At 40.2% G+C, this 20,666-nt stretch overlaps 1 protein-coding gene across 4 annotated transcripts in view; it reads right to left on the bottom strand.

Annotated features, from left to right (window-relative positions):
* RTN1 (reticulon 1) overlaps nt 1-20,666 on the bottom strand; it is a 310,021-nt gene that overhangs the window by 4,462 nt on the left and 284,893 nt on the right. For all 4 annotated transcript variants that reach the window (XM_074393171.1, XM_074393172.1, XM_003924394.4 and 1 more), the window contains 5 exons: nt 6,742-6,949; nt 4,816-4,954; nt 3,277-3,346; nt 2,652-2,698; nt 2,505-2,563 (listed from right to left, as the gene is read on the bottom strand). In XM_074393171.1, coding sequence (XP_074249272.1) covers nt 2,505-2,563; nt 2,652-2,698; nt 3,277-3,346; nt 4,816-4,954; nt 6,742-6,949 — 523 coding nt within the window. The remainder of the gene's footprint in view (nt 1-2,504; nt 2,564-2,651; nt 2,699-3,276; nt 3,347-4,815; nt 4,955-6,741; nt 6,950-20,666) is intronic.

Genomic DNA, 20,666 nt, shown 5'->3' with positions numbered 1-20,666 from the left:
ACAGCTAACAATGCTAGAAACTGACTCAACCTAGTCTATCTGATTCTAACGATCATGTTCTTAACTGTTCCACTAAAATGGTGGAAGTTCTTTTGCTGGAATTATTCTAAGGTGCAATTAGAATTTCAGAGGTTGAAGAGGCCTTAGAGTTAAGATCCCATCAAGAACTTTCCTTTGAAATATAGTGCCAGGCAAAACAGGTTATTTTGAAGACCTGTTGTCTCCTCCTTTCTGATAGACAGTAAAAACCATGTAACTTGCCGAGTTTCTCTTTTTGTCCCAGCTACTGGGAAGCTAAGAGCCAACTCTACCTGAAGCTCAATTACAGAAGCCGTATTAGTCATAGCTAACATGTTTCCTTTCCATTCCTTTTCACAGCCTTGATTTCCAGTTGTAATTTAACAAGTACATTGTATATACGTTATATTCTCTGCCATCTCTCTTTTCCCTCCATTTTAACAAGGCCATGCCCTTGTCACTTTTGTTTGAATTATGATAACCACCTAGAGACATCTCTAGTCTTTTCCCTCTCCAATTCTTTTCTCACTAAACTGCCATAGTGATATTTAAAAAACACAAATCTGATGACATCAATCCCCTGCTTAAATACATCAAGGGCTGGCCATTTCCTGTTGGGTTGGAGTCAAAACCCCACAGAGCATTCACCACCTGGCCTGAGCCTCTCTTCCTAAATTCCTAAGCTCTAGACACACTGGTTGACAGTTTCCTCTTGAACGTGACTGACATTTTCCTGCTTCTCTGTCTTTGCTTTATTATCTCTTCCTCTTGCAATGTCTTTCCTCTCATCATCCACCTGATGACTGTTTACCCATCCTTCAAGGCCCAGGTCAAATGCCACCTTATCTTAATGGCTTTCCACTATCCTGTCCAGGAAAGAACAATGGTTTCCTCATCTCTCTGACTTTTGTATTTCATACAGCTCTATTATACTTATCATATTTTATTATAGCTGTACAATTTTGTCTGCACCACTAGGCTAAGAGCTCTTTTAGGGCTGAGATCATTTAATTTATGTTTATACCCTCTGTACCTGTCATATGAAGTCTCCAGAACATAACAGGTACTCCTCTTTTTGGACTAAACCAACAGACCAAATGAAAAAGTAATAGATGTGATTTGTGATCCCCAAACTAAGTATTGAACAACTTAGGTCTAGAACTTCTATCTTCCAGTTTCCAAACCCCTATTCTGGTGTTCTTTAATGTAGTTTATAAACACAGTTCTAGCTGCCAAAAAGTCACCTGGGAAGTTCATTAAAATAAAAATTCCAGGTCACCAATCCTAGAAATTCTAATTATGTAGGTTTGTGTGGGGTCTTGGAATTCCTATTTTTAAACAGGCTCCCCAGGTTCAGGTGCCACCAAGTCTCATACTGCGCTACGCTACCATTTCTTAAAATAAAATGAAATGATTATTTTATGCTTAATGTGTTGATTTTCATTAGGTATTGGTTACACCCGGGTCCAAGCTGATAAGTTCAGGCATTCTGAAATGTGTTGTAGATCTCTCACAGATCCAAATTCAACACAGAACCCTATCAGTTCCTAATGAATTCAAGAGAAAAAATGTAAATAATACACAGTAAAAAACAAAAGTTTATAAACTTCAGGAGAGAAGCAGATCACATAAAATCTAATGGCAGAGGAACTTCAATGTGATTGGCCTTTCTTATTTTGTTATTATACATCTTTAACTATCTAAAATGCCTCTCTCTAAATCTGACCCCCACCTTTGTCCAGCCACATAATTATCAGATAATTAGATAAGAGTTTTTGTGAAAAAAGTCTAGTCCTTTGGTGATATGTATTTGTAGTTGAAAATTAGGTTAGCTTTTCAATAAAGCAAAATATTGAATAACAATGCAATATAAGAGCTATCACTTTAGATGACTATATACCTAAAAATAGTAATGTAAGAAGTAAGGAAAACTCCTAAGTTTAATGGCCATGTTAGCTATGGATATGTAAAACTAAAATCTCTATCTCCTAATATATAAGGTAGCCATAAAGTAAGGCTTGTTTAAGACTCAGGTTTAAAAAGCAATGGGATTAAACACATACACATAGTTGTTGAATTAAAATGGTGTGATGTTATTTAGTTGGCAAACATTTTATGTATTTTAAAGTTCTAAAATAATTCAAGGTTTAAAAGCAATTTTAATGTTTCTTAAAAATTAGTGCTATTCATTGTTTAAAGGATTAAAAATGTTAATTGTTTTTATTTGAATCACACTGTTAATTTTACTTTTGGAATCAAGTTTTCCTCTTTCCTCCAATACATCTTGTTCTTGTACATGGGGCAGTCCTTAGATAGAGCTTAATATCATGCATTCATTAAAACTCACTGTGAAACCTGAAATAAACCATGGGGTTTTATTTAATTGAGAGTTAAAAAACTTAAATCAATCTATCATTTTACTATCTTCTCATTACCCCTATCCTAATCCACTCATTGGATTTTATGCATTGCCCTATGTGACTTACTTTGCCACAACAGCATTTATGTGAGTCCTCACAAGTCCCAGATATTGGTCAATCTGTGCCTATACAGAGAAAAAAAAAATAATGAGCACATCCAAAGATCATAAGGTCAAAACTTAATGTCATTGTTTGACATCACATAGAACTTACCTGGTGCTTAACATACACTACAGGTAGAGTAAACATTGAAACCACAGCTGGGATGAAAAACAAATACAGTATTAAAATTCTGAGTTATCAATAAGAATACACTTATAGACACACATTTATATTGTCATATGATATTACAGCATTATTTGGAATATCCAGCATTTTATTTTCTTTTTTATCCCCTATTTTGGGAAGCAATATCCAGCATTCTAGATAAAAGATGATGGGCAGTTCATTGGGAAAATAAAATGATGCTGAGCCCTGTACAGGTATTTTGTGATTATTCCTAGAATTAGGATACACTTTCCCCTCCCAAGATGCAAATGAATCTCTATCTACATCCATTGCTGCCACTGTAAACAGATCCAAATATATATTACAAGCCAAAAAGAAGCCAGTTATGTTTGAAGAAAAAAAAACCTTTAGACTTAATAATTCATTAGTGTAAAATATATATTACACACTTCAATTGAACTATGACGGTAAGAGAAGTGCTCTGTACTCAGATATATCTGGCATTCGTTCCTAGGAATCTCTTTAAACAAATGAAAAGCTTACAGCCTAGGAAATTAGCATTTTCACAGAGGGTATGAAGGAAGACGTATATACTCTCATCTGCTCTTACCCATGAGCAGCAGGGTCAGGCCATTGAAGAGAGCGCCAACGTAGGTCAGGAGCCACATCAGGACTGCGAACTGAACAACAAAAGCATTGTTCCTAAAACCCTTCCTGACAAGAAGAGTCTCATATCATTGACTTTTACCTAGATCCAAATTTGAGTCAGAATACATCATGATTTCAATAGCCAATGAAAGGTGTTGAAAGCTCTTCACAGAATCATTGAAAGGAGATCCAGTCCTTAGTTCTCTTTGAAATCTTTGGACCACTTTGTGATAAGGTTTGAGGGACACAGGAAATAATCTAGGCCAGGGGTCAGCAAGCAGTGGCCCTTGACTTGTTTTTGCATATGCCCACGAATTAACAATGATTTTCACATTTTTAAATGGTCAAATAAAATAAAACAAGAGTACTATTTTCTAATATGTGAAATGATATTGAATCAAATTATCAGTGTTCATTAAGTTTTATGGGCACATAGTCAGGCTCTTCCTTTATCTATTGTCTTTTTCTGCTTTTGAACTACAATGGCAAAGTCGAAAAGATGCCACAGATAGTGTGGCTTGCAAAGCCTAAAATATCTACCATCTGGCTCTTTGTGGATAAGGTTTGCTGACCCCTGTTCTGGTCCACAATTTTTACATTACAAATACAACCATGACCTTAAAGCACTAAGGTAAGTAATTATAATTGCCCTGGTATCTCTCTTCAGTCATTATATGGCAAGTCGTTATTCCAGTAAAGCATTTTGAGGGTCAAGACCACATTTTTCATTTTTCCTTCTGCCCTTCCTTGAACAGCTACCAGACAGCTCCCAGTACAAGCCCCTGCCATGGTGTGTACAGAGTGTTCTGGAAGCACAGAAACCTCACAACTACCTCACCTGGGCTTTCCCAGCTTTGCTTATGGCTATGCCAAATCACAATTGACTAACTTGGATTCTACATGTAAGTCACCAGGAGGACAAAGCAGCTTGTTCAAATGAACCCAGCAAATTCAGTGAGAGCCCCAGGTGCTCCTGATCCTCATCAAGTGAGGGGCTGGGCATACCTGTACCCTTCACATGGCTCAGCCTCCCAGCTGTAACTATGTAAGCACACTTGGAGGTCTTACTATTAATATTAGCAGAATCCAGAGTTTCCTTCAATGCAAAAACATATATGTTTTTCACATTCCCTATCTAGAATTTTTTATATTAACATTAATTTTGGGAAATTGTTGGAGGAACTAAAAATGGTTTAAGGAGAAATCTGGTGCACTGTAAAGACTGTAGAGCTAGAAACGATGTGAGCTAGGTTTGATTCCAGCTCTGCCAGTGACTCACTGGGAAACCCTGAAATGTTTTCATCTCTCTGAGCCACAGTTTCATCATTGGTACAATGAAGGGATTAGACTGTTTCATGGTGTCATACACCTGGAGGTCTTCTGACTCTAGAATATAATTGGCACTTGCTTTTCATTCTCTGTGATAGAGCAGTTTGTAGTATTATATCTTTAGGGAAAATAACAGTCAAGATTATAAAGTAAGCAGCTTAAGCAACTATACTTTTAAGGAATCCACCAGGTCCTGGACAAGGAAGAGCCTCCTCAGTTCCTTAAGTGTGCTGTTCACGTAGAACTGCAGGCAGTCCGTGTACTTCTGAATCTGCTCCTGAGAAAGGGTGATCTCAAGCTCCAAGTAGGCCCTGCCAACAAACCATCCCCACAGACAATTTCATCAGAGGGAATCATGAGACAGGTTGCCACACTCCATTAATAGTTGAGTGTTCCTTTTCTCACTCTGAGAGTGAGGGCGAGGTCACCTCTGGGGGGGGTTACACCAGCCAGTGAGGGCCACAGGGCACCATATACATCTGCTTACAGTGCACTGGGAACACAGAAAACATGGTTCTCAGTGGAGCATTGTGACTGTTTCTGGCTATCTAAGAAATAGTATAGGAAAGCTGAAAATTCAGAGAAACCAGCTGGGAACAGAGAAAAAAAATCAGTGCAAAATCAGCTCATTTGCTGAATTCTCCATACATAACTTTATGGAGATAAATTATCTTTTTAAAGTAGTTAAGATAGCCCAAAATCCTAGCTGCCAACTGTTCCTCTTTAGAATGCTAAGAATTCGTGTTTAAATTCTGGGATTTACTTCCAGGTTTATTGAAAGAGCACTGAAAACTCAAGTGACCTGGGCCATATTCAAATACTTATGGGGTCTACTGAGTGATATTTTTAGTAATAACATTTTTCATTAGTTAAAAAGTTAAATTTAACTCTTGGGTGGGAAAAACATGTAAAATACAAATATACAAATATCATCCCAGCTTAAGCCTCCTCTGCTTGGCCAAGCTCCTCCAGAGAGGTCCATCCTCCCTCCCTCCCTCCTTTCCTCAGCTTTGAGACAGCACCTATTATCTACCTAGAGGATACTCCTGGAGTGCTTTAAGTGCTTACTTAACTCTGTGTTGACATAAAAAGAGTAAAGCAGTATTTGGGTTGAGTTTTCAGGAGTGTTATGGACTGAATGTGTCCTCCCCAAATTCATGTTGAAATCTTAACCCCCAACGTGATAGTGTTAGGAGGTGGTGCCTTAGGAAGGTGATTAGATCATGAGTGTGCAGCCCTCACAAATAGAATTAGTGCCCTTAGAAAAGAGGCCCAAGGGAGCTTGTTCACTACATCCCACAGTAAAAGTGGGGATACAGTGAGGAGTTGGCAATCTGCAACCCAGGCGAGGGCCCTCAACAGAACCCAACCCTGCTGGCACCCTAATCTTGGATTTCCCAGCCTCTAGAACTGTGAGAAATAGATTTCTGTTGTTTATAAGCCACTCAGTCTATGGTATTCTGTTACAGCAGCTGGCAGTGCTAACACCTCCCTCTGCCACATGTCATATATCCTCTTAGTAGACTGCCCTTTTATTTTTGTATTTCCTCCTCTTCAATTCAAATCAGGTTTTCCCCAGTATAAAATATCCAGAGAAGGATATATGATAGATCTGTTCATGAACCCTGCACCCCCTCAGAAGGTTGTCCCTTTGGTGTTAAACTTCTAGAGAAGAGCATGGAAACAAACTTCCAAATACCCTAGTCCTGGTTTTGTGCTATTTACTGGCTACGTGGCCTTGAGCATGTCACATTACTTCTTGGAACCTCAGTGTTCCCACTTGTAAATAGGAATGAAAATGCCTGCTGTGCCTTTCTCATATAGTTAAGAGGATTAAGTAATTGTTGGATTATGATTACTGTTAGAAGTAAATACATATGAAAACTCAACAAAGCAATAAGTATTAGAATAAGATAATCAAATTTGTTTCACAAATTCACCAGCAATGTTATATACTCAAAGACAAGGTGTTAGGGGAGACTATAAGAGGTCTGTTGGGTCTCAGAGAAACATGACTCAAGTGCGTCTGTGAGCTGAAATACAGGTGAGGGGAAAAGCCCTGCTTGTGGGGTGAGGGCTCCTCAGCTGAGGCACTCACTTGAAAGGGTGGCCCTCGTCGGTTTTCTGCACAGCTTGTAAAACAGACTTGTAGATGCGGAAACTGATGGTGGCTGAGAGCGCGGCCAGGGCCAGGTAGGCCACAACGCTCACCACGCTGAACTGGGTCAGGGAGAAGAGCAGCAGCAGGAAACTCCCAAACACGATGCCCGTCTGCTTGATGTCCCGCCAGTACAGCAGGTCAATAGCTGCAGGAGAAGACACAAAACACACCCTGCTGAGCTCCCACAGTGCCACCACGTGAACCGCTGTGGCTCACTCCACCAAACTGTGGTTGCTGTGGGTTCTCACCTGGCATCTGGATTCCTAAACACAAGTGAGCAGACACACGGCTATACCAAGGGCACTTACTGTCATTCCACTTTGGTTTGGAAGAATCATTTCTACCCTTGAGGATAATTCACAAATTCACATATAAGAAAATTGTTGAATCCCCATTGACCATATTGTGATGGGTGTAGCTCTGTGGGCTACACCATCCACACAGTGGTCCAAATTATGTGACTTTGAAAGAAACTTGAAAATACAGAGGACTCTGTGAAGTACCTGTTCTCCTCTTTTGGATAGCATTGCTTATGCGTGCATCCTGCTGCCATGCTGACAATTTTACGACTCAGTGGTAGCCTTTAGATGTACATACTGGTCATACAAATGCCCCTGCTGCTAAGAATGGGCAGCAACAATGAAAAGAAAGGTCTAGGAGAAGTGGTGTCTTCAGAAGCACAGAGGAAGGTCAGGAGTTGCCCGCCAATACCATATACATCCAGACAAAGACATGGCCTGCCTCCAAAACAAGAGCAAAATTGACAAATTAGTGGTGGTGTCAAGAGACCCTGGAGGCTGGGCAAGGTGGCTCATGTCTGTAATCCCAGCACTTTGGGAGGCTGAGGTGGGTGGATTATCTGAGGTCAGGAGTTTGAGATCAGCCTAGCCAACATGGTCAGACCCTGTCTCTACCAAAAATATAAAACATTAACCAGGTATGGTGGCAGGTGCCTGTGGTCCCAGCTACTTGGGAGGCTGAGGGAGGAAAATTGCTTGAACCTGGGAAGCTGAGATTGCAGTGAACCGAGACCACGCCATTGCCAAGTGGGCAAGTGACAAATGGTTTTCATAGAATATTATGCCAATCAATTTTAAGGAAGAGAAGTAAGATACAAAATTCCCACCTCACAACCAAATGTAAATGGAAGTGGTTTGTACTGCCAGCTTCACTTGCAGTGTACCTACAGACACCGGTTTACAGAATTAGACTACAGTCATTTGCTCATAGGAGGAGAGAAGTGACCAGGTTGAAGAGAGCAGGGAGCTACTCCCATCTTACAGGGGTATGTAATTAGCTTGAAAGAACAGTTTGAAAAAGTCACATGCCCTCATAAGAATGCAAGCCAGGAGAGGTGACATAAGGAATTTTGCAGATTAAAGTACTAACCCTCTCTTTGGCCACAGACTTACCTCAGGCTGGCTGGAGAGTAAATCAGGGCTAAAAGGTGAAGAGTCTCTGTCATAACAGGCTGAGGATACTCCCAGCAATCTGAAGCTGGAGAGAGAATTCACTCCCCACAAACTCCCCACCCACCGCCACTATCTGGGCCATCAGGGATATTAACTCAGACTCCAGTAGGCGGACCTTTGTTGGGCAAAATTTGTTCCCTTTCCTCTACAACAGTTCTGCCATGTGGGAAATAGAGAAGAGGCTCACAAGCGTGTTTTGGGGATGAAACAGATTTTTTTCTCTTTTGAATAGGGCTGGTCCTACAAATATGTTTCCTGAGGCAAAAATAAAAAAATAAAAAAACAAAGGACTGTGCTCTAAAGCCTCTCTTCTCCCTATCCCAACCCCAGTCACACTGACTGACCATTAGGAATTCATTCCTTTGGCCCAACCCTTTTCCATCATCAAAGTAGTTGTTACCATCTTTTTTTTTAATGCAAAGATGCTAGAATAATGCATTAAAGATTTGCTTGTCCTTAGCAACAAAATATGACTGAGTTTACCAAATGATTTTTCTTTTAGAAGGGTTTGTTTAGAATGAAGTACCAAAAATTATAATCCTTTTCAGGTGGAGAAGAGGGATCTTTTGGAAGACATGACCTGTAATAAATCCCTGGAACTCTGAGGGTAGAGGACAGAGTGGGAGAAAAAGGGCTCTCCACAGAAGCCCAGCAGCTCCAGGGTTGAACGGACTGGAGACAATAAATTGCGGTATGCCTAGGCTAAAGGTCTAAAGCCTAGGCAGCAGGGCTAACGGTCTTTGAGGGTCCAGGGCCTCCAGGTATTTACTCTCTTTGTGAAGGGGAGAGGCAAAGGGGAATTAAAAGGAAACTAAAGCATCACCACTAACTAAAGTGTTACCTCTTACACAACTGTTTTCATTTATTGAGCAGGAACTAAGTGCCAGGCTTTGTGCTGAGTAGGGTGGTAGGGATTTAAAAATAAGTTACTTGTACAAACACACACACACATTTACACAAATGAATAAGAAATAAATGGTAATCTATTTTATGATGCCCATACGCATATGGAAACAAATACAGTATAAGACAGCATGATTTGTGCGGAAGGGGGCACTCTTTAGTGTGAAGGAAGATGCTTACCCACTTGTGAGATTAAAGGGGCTCAGGAGAGCCTCAAAGTAGTTTTCAGACAAAGAGAAGATAGAATTTGCTATTTTCAAGTGAATCCCCTCTGAATGAATCGCTTTCTACTTCATAGAAATGGCATGCTTTCTAGGGAAGCGTCTTAAATCTCCAACCACCAGAATGCTTGCTCAAGAAATCTATGAACGGCAGGCACTTCATGGGCTTTTCTTGAAGAAACTGTGGGCAAAAGGCATTAACTAGGTAACATGAGTTTGGTGTAGAGTGATCTCAGCAGGTCTTTCAACTACTTGCTATAAGATTGTAGGAGGTTTCTCATAAGGAGGTTTTATCTTAAAACAATGGACTGTTGTTTCTGAATACTTTGTAACAAGATTATCTATTTACATTGATTCTGAAATGTTCAAAGCACTCTCTCTCATATGTTATCTCACTGAAACCTCAGAATAAACTCCATTACATAGATATCTAACAAGCAAGGAAACTAAACTTTTAGAAACTTGTGAAGCTGCCTTTGCAAAATTATTACTGAGACAGTGAAAGAAATCTAACTAACTCTGTCTTGCTTCTAACCTCCAAGCTGTCCTTGTTCATTCCTGGGCATTGGCTGAACTAACTTTGGGAGAAATTTAGTTTATAGTTTAAACCAAGAGGGTAGCAGCCCTTTCCCAAAGCACACCTTCTTGCCTGGGGACTAGATTGCCTTTGTAGGACAAACATTAGCCACAAGATGAGAGATGATGCTTTAGGAGTCATGCAGCTGGAGGCTACAAGATTCTGACCCTCCCTAAACTGCTCCTAAGACCAGTGCTTAAGATATTTTGCAGACCCTGCACTTGATGAATCAGTTGGCCCCACTCAGATCCATAAACTGGCTCATCTGATCTTGTGGTCCCCACCCAGGAACTAACTGAGCACAAGAAGACAGCTCCAACTCGATATGACTTCAACTCTGACCAATCAGTACTCCTTGCTCACTGGCTTCTCCCCACCCACCAAATTATCCTTAAAAACTCTGCTCCTTGAATGCTCCGAGAGACTGATTTGAGTAATGATAAAACTTGAGACCCCTGCACAGCCGGCTCTGTATGAAGTACTCTTTCTTCATTGCAATTCCTCTGTCTTGATGAATTAGCATTGTCTAGGCAACAGGCAAGGTGAAACCCTCGGGTGGTTACAAATCTGGGGGCTTGTCTGGGATTGCCTTTGTGACTACCTGCCTTGGTTCAGTGGCCCCCCTCCAGCAATGGATCCAAAAGTCAGCCCAAGTGGCCCCCTAGTTTTCTTTCTACTGGCATGATGCTGCTGACCCAATGTGCATGGATTTAATGCAGTGGAGAAATTGTCCTGGGGAGGTGTCCCTTAACTGTAGCATATCACAGGGTGTCTGTAGCCCCATGGTGGGGTGTCTGTCCGTAATCCCATTGTGGGGTGTCTAGATTGGTGAGTATCCTAGACACTGCCAATGCCTCCTTTTTTCTCCTGACTGGTAATGTAGTCTTATGGTGAGGTGTCTGTAGCCCCATTGTGGGGTGTCTGTAGCTCCACCATGGGGTGCCTGTATCTGTACCATCATTGAAGGGTATCTGGCTCCTGGGGGTCTCAGTTGGTTCTTTTTTTTTTTTTGAGACGGGTCTCACTCTGTCGCCCAGGCTGGAGTGCAGTAGCACGATCTCGGCTCACTGCAACCTCCGCCTCCTAGGTTCAAGCAATTCCCCTGTCTCAGCCTCCCAAGCAGCTCGGTCTACAGGTGCCTACCAGCACACTTGGCTAATTTTTGTATTTTTAGTAGGACACGGTTTCACCTTGTTGGTCAGGCTGGTCTCAAACTCCTGACCTCAGGTGATCCACTTGCCTTGGCCTCCCAAAGTGCTGGGATTATAGGCATGAGCCACTGCACCCGGCCTTCAGTTGGTTCATTCTAAGTAGTAGGAAGAGTCCTGGTTTGGGAGACTTCTCCTCAATCAGGAAGATTTCGAGGAGGTTTCTCAGATGGAGAATCGTAGGATAATTTGGAAAGGATGCTCTTGGAGTTCTTGGTTAGGGATCTAATTTGGAAGGCCTTCTGTCCATCTCCTCTTTGTGTTTGTTTGTATATGTGGAAGGGATCTCAGAGGGGGTTGCTGATGGAAGTCCAGCAGGCCTAACTCAGAGAACCCTCATTGTTAGTCTGGTCACACACCATGAGCCCTAAAGAAGGCTCAATAGGCCTGTCTCTGGGGGTGACTATCTGCTCTCCACCTTGACCACAGACCCTATTGTGAATTATCATTTGGAGGTTATCTGCCCTCACGTGGAGTGGATCAGGACTAAAAGGAAAAAGTTTTACCTTTTCCAGGCTGACACTGGGTGCTCAACAAGCTGACTAATATCTGTTTCGTTATGTGTATTTTGCTGGGATGGAAAATGTTAATTTGGTTCTCCACGCAGCCCATTGCACAGCATTATGCAAATTAAGAATCTTGCCTATGGTTCCATAAAACAGTAAAAGGTGATTTTCTCTTGTAAAGTAGCTGGAACCCCACTGCTATAGCACAAACAAGCAGGGACATCAGAAGCTACTCCATTCTTCTGGAAGCTGCAGAGAAAGAGAACCCAGAAACCTGGTATGCCAGCAAAAAGGGTAGGAAATTCTTACCAGCCAAGTTTCCGGTCTCTCTCTCTTTGTCCAGGTAAAGCAGTAAACTACTGGTCTTCTCTGCAAAGGTTTGATTAATAGAAAAAAAGGATTTATGAGACTAGTCTTAGGCTGTAGTAAATGCTGTGTACTTTGTGCTAAAAATTTATCTTTCTGGGCCGGGCGCGGTGGCTCAAGCCTGTAATCCCAGCACTTTGGGAGGCTGAGGCGGGTGGATCACGAGGTCGAGAGATCGAGACCAACCTGGTCAACATGGTGAAACCCCGTCTCTACTAAAAATACAAAAAATTAGCTGGGCATGGTGGTGCGTGCCTATAATCCCAGCTACTCAGGAGGCTGAGGCAGGAGAATTGCCTGAACCCAGGAGGCGGAGGTTGCGGTGAGCCGAGATCGCGCCATTGCACTCCAGCCTGGGTAACAAGAGCGAAACTCCGTCTCAAAAAAAAAAAAAAAAAAAAAAAAAAAAAAATTTATCTTTCTGGCCGGGCGCGGTGGCTCAAGCCTGTAATCCCAGCACTTTGGGAGGCCGAGGCGGGTGGATCACAAGGTCAAGAGATTGAGAACAACCTGGTCAACACGGTGAAACCCCATCTCCACTAAAAATACAAAAAATTAGCTGGGCATCGTGGCGCATGCCTGTAATCCCAGCTACTCAGGAGGCTGAGGCAGGAGAATTGCCTGAACCCAGGAGGCGGAGGTTGCGGTGAGCCGAGATCGCACCATTGCACTCCAGCCTGGGTAACAAGAGCAAAACTCCGTCTCAAAAAAAAAAAAAAAAAAAAAAAAAAATTATCTTTCTGTGTTCTAATGGAGAGAGGGGTATTGCAGGATAGAATGTGGGTTTAGGACCCCTATAAGCCTGCCATTCAAGCCAGCTTGGCAGGCTGGTTAGTAACAAACTTTGCTATGGGTCCCTGAAACTAATACTGTATAAAATTTCTCCGTCTGGTTTTGTGTCCTAATAGCTTAACCTTGTGACCATTTAGTGATACTTTCTTTGGTTTCCACTATCCAGGACAGATATTTGGGGTTCATGTCATAGTCCTTATATTTTTTCTTGAGCAGTTAAAAGCCTTGCAAGCTTGAATTTGGCTTTTCTAGGCTCCTTCTGGGAAAAGCAATAGAAACTGCTCAATGCTGTATAGCTCAGTATCTAAGGCTTTATCTTTTGACAGTGGTGGCCTGGGTTCAATTGTTGGCTTCTGGAATAATTCTGTTCTGATTTATTTGTATAACTTTGCCATTTATTGGGGTTCCCCTCCATATATGACTTCTAATTTCTTCGCTTGAATTTTCCTTTCTTTAAACTACCTTGTGGAAATTCTAAATCTTGTAAAAACAGAAACTGCTTTCTTCAAAGAAAATGTCTTTGAAGCATATAGGAGGTTACCTTTGGTAAAGCTCAGAAGGTAAAAATATCGGCCACTTGGCATGGCTAAAGCCAGGTAATAGGAGATTTGAAAGGATTTCTTTTTTTAAAGAACACTATGGTTAAAAGTCAGCTTAATTAAAAGTGGATAAACAAACTATAGATTTATTGATTGATTGACTGATTGAGATGGAGTCTCGCTCTGTCATCCAGGCTGGAGTGTAGTGGCATGATCTCGGCTCACTGAAACCTCTGCCTCCTGGGTTTAAGCGATTCTCCTGCCTCAGCCTCCCGAGTAGCTAGGACTACAGGCATGCACCACCACGCCTGGCTAATTTTTTGTATTTGTAGTAGGGACAGGATTTCACCATGTTGGCCAGACTGGTCTCAAACTCCTCATCTTGTGATCCACCTGCCTCAGCCTCCCAAAGTGCTGGGATTACACGTGTGAGCTACTGCACCTGGCCCATAGATATATTTAAAGGGCTTTATGATTTTCTCTTCTTGGAATTTGTTTTTCTGGAAAAAGGTTTTTTCTTCTCAGTCCACTGAATTATTTTTCTCCATTGTTTTTGTCTTGCACCTCTTAATGCACATACGAGAGGCCCTGAGATAACTTCTGGCAGCCTGGAACTCACTGGGAAAAACAGAGAAGACACCACAGACCCTGTTTTGGGAAAAAACCCCTCTGTTTTCCTCATAAAATCCCAAGAATTAAAAGCAGATAAAGCCCTCTTAAAATTAAAGGCTCTGTTTTGTTCTGCATTGTGTTATCTAACGGTTTTGAGTTTTGGGGGTATCAGAAATTACATCACATTATGATAACTAGGTAGGAAATATACTTTAAGGCAGATGTCCCCAAACTTTTTACACAGGGGGCCAGTTCACTGTCCCTCAGACCGTTGGAGGTCCGCCACATACTGTGCTCCTCTCACTGACCACCAATGAAAGAGGTGCCCCTTCCTGAAGTGCGGTGGGGGGCTGGATAAATGGCCTCAGGGGGCCGCATGTGGCCCGCTGGCCGTAGTTTGGGGACACCTGCTTTAAGGAATGGCTAATAGTATTTATGAAGGGATACTAAATTCTTTGCACACTTGGATCAGAGAAGCATGCTTTTGGCCACTTGGAAGATAAGAAAACATCCCCAAGCCCCTCTTGGGAGATAAGACTCCCATGGGAAATAGGCTGATTACAAAATGGGCTGATTGGCTTTGGGTTGCCTTGCAATAAAATGCATGGTAGAAGCACTGCACTGTCCTCTCCCAAGTATTTTCCTCCTTTTGGGGATCCAGGATCCAGTATAAAATGGCACCCTTAATTTTGGGGATCTGTCTTTGCCTTCAGCTGCTTATTTGCTGATTCTTTAGCCTTAGAAATGCAGTTGGCCCTGTTCATCCAAGGGCTCCACCCTGAAGCCAGTCATCCAGTTAAGAAACTGGCATATGAAAAATTTCATAGGTGCTGAATCTTCTGTCTATGTATTTATATGTGTTGTATGTTTATATATAAAAAAGCTCTGATTAATTGGCTTAGAAACATAAGTGCAAAAATCAAATATTTTGTCAGAAAAATAGAAACTTTAATGCAGTTTTGTTCATGTAACCTTAGTAATCTTTTGGAAATAAAGACAGTTTTAAAGATTACTGGTAAAATAAAATGTCGTGAAAATGTGGACATTTGGTCTAAATTAAGGACGAATATCAAGTTTGCTAAATGCTTTAAGGTCAAGCTGTTTCTTGGGCTTTGAAAATTGTTTGATTTACCTACTTTGGAGCATTAGATTATAGATAAGGCTTGGGGACACACGTAAAGCCATGCCTGCTATTATGCTAAAAAGAGTCAGACGTTACCTTCATTTCTGTCTTATGTCCTAGGCTTCACCCCTAGTACATAATTAAAATTGCTTACTTATCAGATTTTTCACTAAAAATAAAAGTTGCTAAGAATTAACATTGTTACATGTAGTTGAAACCACGGAAGAAACAGTTTTACATACAAGGTGTGTAGGGAATGTGTTTTTGCAAAAAGATTGTTAAGAAGGCATGGGAATATGGCTTTTGGTAAAGGGAATGTAACTTTATCTAGTTCAGAGAGTTTTAAAAATTGTCTTAACCTAAAAGAGTAATGGAACAAAACTGAAGTTATTAAGCAAAGTGAAAGGAGTTTGTAAAGGGTTATGCTTGTAAAAATTCTGTGGTTATAAACAAGTTGGCTAATACTTAAAATAAATTATTTAGCTTTTCTTCTTAAGTTCAAACATTAAAATCATAGTGATGTGGGGTCAGAATCTGGGCCCATGTGTCTGAATAACAGGGTTTACTCAGAAAATTGATCTGCTGTTTAATGGAAAATTGTAAAGGGTTCTAAAGAGTTTGTGAAAATCTTAACTTATGGTCAAACTAATTAAAACTGAATAAAGACATAAAATTTTATTTAAAAAAACTAACTTTAACATTAAAGATGCACTAATGCAAACAGGAAATTTGTTTTTCTGTTTTAAAGATGATTTTTATGTAATACTGAAAGATAATAAAAGGGTTTGTTTTCTTCTTTGGGTAAATGGCAGGGGAAAAAAGCAGGAAAGAGAGAAGAGACAGATTCAACTGGCTTCATGCTATCTTCATTGGGTATTGTTTGGAAAGCTAAGTCTTGTCTATCAGAGTAAAGGTTTTTCTTTTTAAAAAATTTTTTGGAGTTATCATTTTAGCCAAATGAATTACTTATGGTTACCTAGGATTCTATTTTGTGATATCCAGTGTTTTAAACCTTTGATATTTAACAAACTTTCCAACATCAAATTATAAATTATGTCTCTTTCTTACCTAATATTTTAGATATTAGGTCTTCCAAAGTCCAAAAATAACCTTTGGTTTATTTGGTACAAAACTCATACAGAAAGCATTGCCAAATACGAAATGGTGTTTAGCTTTCTTTGGTCTATATTTGTGTAAATGTGTTATTGGTATATGTAAATAATGTAAAACCCCTGTAAGTCCAATATAACTTAGTATATTTTATTAGTCATTATCATGTTATATCACATCAATAATTATTATGTTAACAGACTGTACCACAGAGGTAACACAATTCCTTGTCAATTGTGTCTTTAACTGTGGCTGCCTTAAAATGTTTTTGTAGTCCACAGACAATTGTTGTCTCATTTCGGTCCTCTTTAAAAAAATGGTTTTATAATCAGCTGTAACATTTAACATGTGCTTTTAAATGCAGGTTTTTAATTAATAATGCTGGAGATTGTGACATTAAAACAGAGGTAAATCTTTCAAATAGAAGAGTAAATGGTGTTTAGCTTACTTTGTACTTTATTTGTATAAATGTTATTAGTATGTGTTCCAAAATTATGGGAAACTCCTATAATGTTGATATAATTTAGTGTACATTATTAATAATTATAATTGTTATGTAGAATTGCTGTATGCCACAAAAGTATCCAAAATTCCTAGTCAACTGTAGTTTTAATAGTAGCTACAGACTTTTGTCATTCACAGACATTTTGTCTGGTTTTGGTCCTTTCCAAAAGGCAGTGTATAATCAGATATAGGACTCTTAACTGCAGGTCTCACATAACTTTAAAAATTGTGCTATTGGGGGCCAGGCGCAGTGGCTCAAGCCTGTAATCCCAGCACTTTGGGAGGCCGAGGCGGGTGGATCACAAGGTCAAGAGATCGAGACCATCTTGGTCAACAAGGTGAAACCCTGTCTCTACTAAAAATACAAAAAATTAGCTGGGCATGGTGGCTCATGCCTGTAATCCCAGCTACTCAGGAGGCTGAGACAGGAGAATTGCCTGAACCCAGGAGGCGGAGGTTGCGGTGAGCCGAGATCGTGCCATTGCACTCCAGCCTGGGTAACAAGAACGAAACTCCATCTCAAAAAAAAAAAAAAAAAAAAAAAAAATTGTGCTATTGAAGGAGGCAAAAAACAAACTTCTAGGACTCTCATGGAAAGCTTATGTGTTAAACATTGCTAAACTTTTTGTTTTGAGAGTCAAGAGAACTTACTTCTTTGGAGCTATTTGCAACTTTTAACAAGTGAGTAAAATACACTCCTATAAACAAAATTTGCAGCATATTTCTTCCTCTCTACTTAATTTCTCCAGAATTTGGAAACTATTTGTGAATATTCTGAATTTATGGAAGTACAGTTAATTGCATAAGTGCAATAAGAATCTGTTTTCTTTTGTAACAGGATACACTGGAAAAATTGGTTATTTTACCAAGGCTTTAACTGGAATGGCATGCTTCCTTTAAAGAATCAAAGTTGACTTATAAAGTCAATTAAAGCCCATTGGGGAATCTAGTTTGTTCCTGACCTGTTCTAAGCAAAGAATGTTACTTTCTAACAGGCCCAGGAACCCCAAGCCATCTTGTGACCTTAAGAGAAGAGGAATTTTCCTACCTCATAGGTATTAAAGGGTACAAACCCATTGCTGGGCTCGGCTTTTTAAAAAGTATCATCTAAAATTCTTCATGAAACAAAGTTCTATCAAAACCAATGAAAAAAGCCTAAGTGAAAAATAATTATTCTTGCTGCACTTTATGCAAATAGCCAGGCCAAGAACAGTAAGACTGAAGTTTATCTTGTAAACAAATCAGTTCCCTCAGGATTTGTTTTTAATAAAAATGGGGACCGAAGGGAGAAAAATTATGCTTCAAAAAAAAAAAACTATAGTGCACTGTTGTTAGCTGTTCTTGGGGTTTTTTCTGCAGTTTAAAATAAATTCTAAATTCTTTGTGGGTTAGAAGTCCCCAAACTAATGATTTCAAATCTTTGCTTTTAAAACTGGGAATTGTACTCCTCATCCTAGAACTCATTATTTACCTTATAGTAGGCTGTTCATGTAAACACTGTAGTAAAACTATAAACAAGAATACTAATGTTTTTGGCTACTACTACTGTTTTTGCCATGGAAGCCTTGAAAGCCCATCCAGGCCTGCATGAGTACACTCAGACAGCTGCAAAGTGGCTCCACTCTTCTAAACCTGGAGTTCAATGCCATTCCCACTATGTCCCTGTCCTCTGTCAGTAGGAAGAAGCCAAAGCAATCAATGGCCTTTTCCTATCTTCGTAGCCTACACCTTAGGATTAAGGTGTTATAAAACCTAAAGGGAGGGATTGAAACCACCTTTGCAAAATTATGACTGAGACAGTGAAAGAGCTCTAACTTAACTGACTCCATCTTGCTTCTGACCTCCAAGCTGCCCTTGTTCATTCATGGAGGTAGGCTGAACTAACTTTGCGAGAAACTTAGATGGTAACGGCCCTTTCCCAGAGCATACTTCCTTCTTACCTGGGGACTAGAATGCCTCTGTAGGACTAAAATTAGCCACAAGATGAGAAATTATGGTTTGGAAGTCATGCATGGAGGCTATAAGATTCCAACTCTCTCTAAACTGCTCTTAAGATCAGTGCTTGGGATATTTTGCAGACCCTGCACTTGGTGGATCAGCTGGCTGTACTCAGATCAATAAGCTGGCTCATCTGATCTTGTGGCTCCAACCCAGGAACTGACTGAGCACAAGAAGACAGCTCTAACTCACTATGATTTCATCTCTGACCAATCAGCACTCCTGGCTCACTGGCTTCCCTCTGACAAACCAAGTTGTCTTTAAATAAAAACTCTGCTATCCGAATGCTGGGAGAGACTAATCTGAGTAATAATAAAACTTGGGTTTCCTGTACAGCTGGCTCTGTGTGAATTACTCTTCTCTATTGCAATTCCCATGTCTTGATGAATCAGCTCTGTCTAGGCAGAGGGTAAGGTAAACTCCTTGGGTAGTTACACTTGTATCTTGGCTAGTTAATAGAAGAATCAGGATCAAATCCTAAATCTGATGCTTTTTCCAAAACAAAATAGTTGCCTCTCTCACATTACATGTTAATGTTGCCAAAAGTTACGTAAAATTAGCTTAGAGAAATTTGATTGTACTTAAAAAGCTTTTGGAATTAGGTATTTAAAGAGAAATTTCTTTGAGTAAAAAGTCATTTCAATAGTAAACAGTTATTGATCATCTATTTTCTAAGTAAGCACAGGAACGAAGAAATAAAAAAATTCTGATCCTGCTTTTAAGGAACTTTAGGTCTAGCTGGGAAGATTGAACATTCTTTTGACAAATGCTGAATCAATGCCAACATATCTTGTACTGTTGTAGGTGGCAAAAGTTGAGTTTGAGGAAGAGATAGTACTAGAATTGATAAAGAGGATGTGGGATGGTATGTGAGTGTGGTGGACAATTTGTTAAGGAGATGAGGTAGATAAAAGAACTATTACAAAGGATTAGTTGACAAGAATGGTGACTAACTGTGGGAGAAAGGCGGAAGAGCTAATTAAGGGTGAAAACAACATTTCAAAGCTGGGTGATTGAGTAATTAGTATTACTGCCAAAACTAGGAAATTTGAGAGTGAATGTCTCAAATTTCTGACACGATGACATCTAAGCAGGGCATTCTGACACAGCCTGGGGCAGAGATGAGATCAGAGATGAAATGAGGCTGACAACTGCACACACGACTAATTTTTATAAAGCTTAGACATTAAATGACTTGCTCTTTAGGCTCTGTCACAGTGGCCCTGAGTTAACAGGGTCCTTAAAATCATATATCCAATGATATTCAAATGAATATATAAAGTAGACCACTGGAAATGCAGGGCTAAAATTTAGCATGGGGGCTGAATATTTACTTTTGGTTGTATGCTAAGTGTAAATGATGACTTCAGCCATGAAAATGGAGGAAATCTCCAATGGAGGACAGGCTAAGGGATGCAGTTTAGGATGAAGCCATCACTTGAGATTGAAAGGAATAAGTGGGTCCATAGAAAAGAGAAGTCCACCTGTTAGAAAGGGCACCACAATAGTGTAGGTTATGGCAGCCAAGAAGGACATTTCCCAGAAGAAAGGGGTAAGCTACAGTGTGGAATTCTGTAGACATAACAAGGAAATGGGAATGTAAAAAGGACCACGGGATTTGGAGACAGGAAGGAAGGTCATTCATAACTTTGCAGGGAGCAGTGTTAGGAGTAGTGGGGCTGGAAGCCTTATTGTAAGGGGCTGGGTGGGTCGGGGGAAGTTCAAAGTGTTAAAGAAGATGATAGTTTGGGGAGTAGTAGCAACAAGTAAACCTTTAGGTTGAGCAAAACTTAGGAATATTAGTGGGAATGGAGGGGTAAAGATTTTGGAAAACAGATTTGATGAAGCAAAGTCTCCAGGAAGACAGGAAAAAATGGGATTAATCATAATTTGTTATTTTCAAAGAAGGAAGAAGAAGAGAGCTAGGTAAA

This window comes from Saimiri boliviensis, chromosome 2 (genome assembly GCF_048565385.1).
Source record: "Saimiri boliviensis isolate mSaiBol1 chromosome 2, mSaiBol1.pri, whole genome shotgun sequence".
Classification (NCBI taxonomy): domain Eukaryota; kingdom Metazoa; phylum Chordata; class Mammalia; order Primates; family Cebidae; genus Saimiri; species Saimiri boliviensis.
This window is presented reverse-complemented; position numbering and strand designations above follow the sequence as displayed.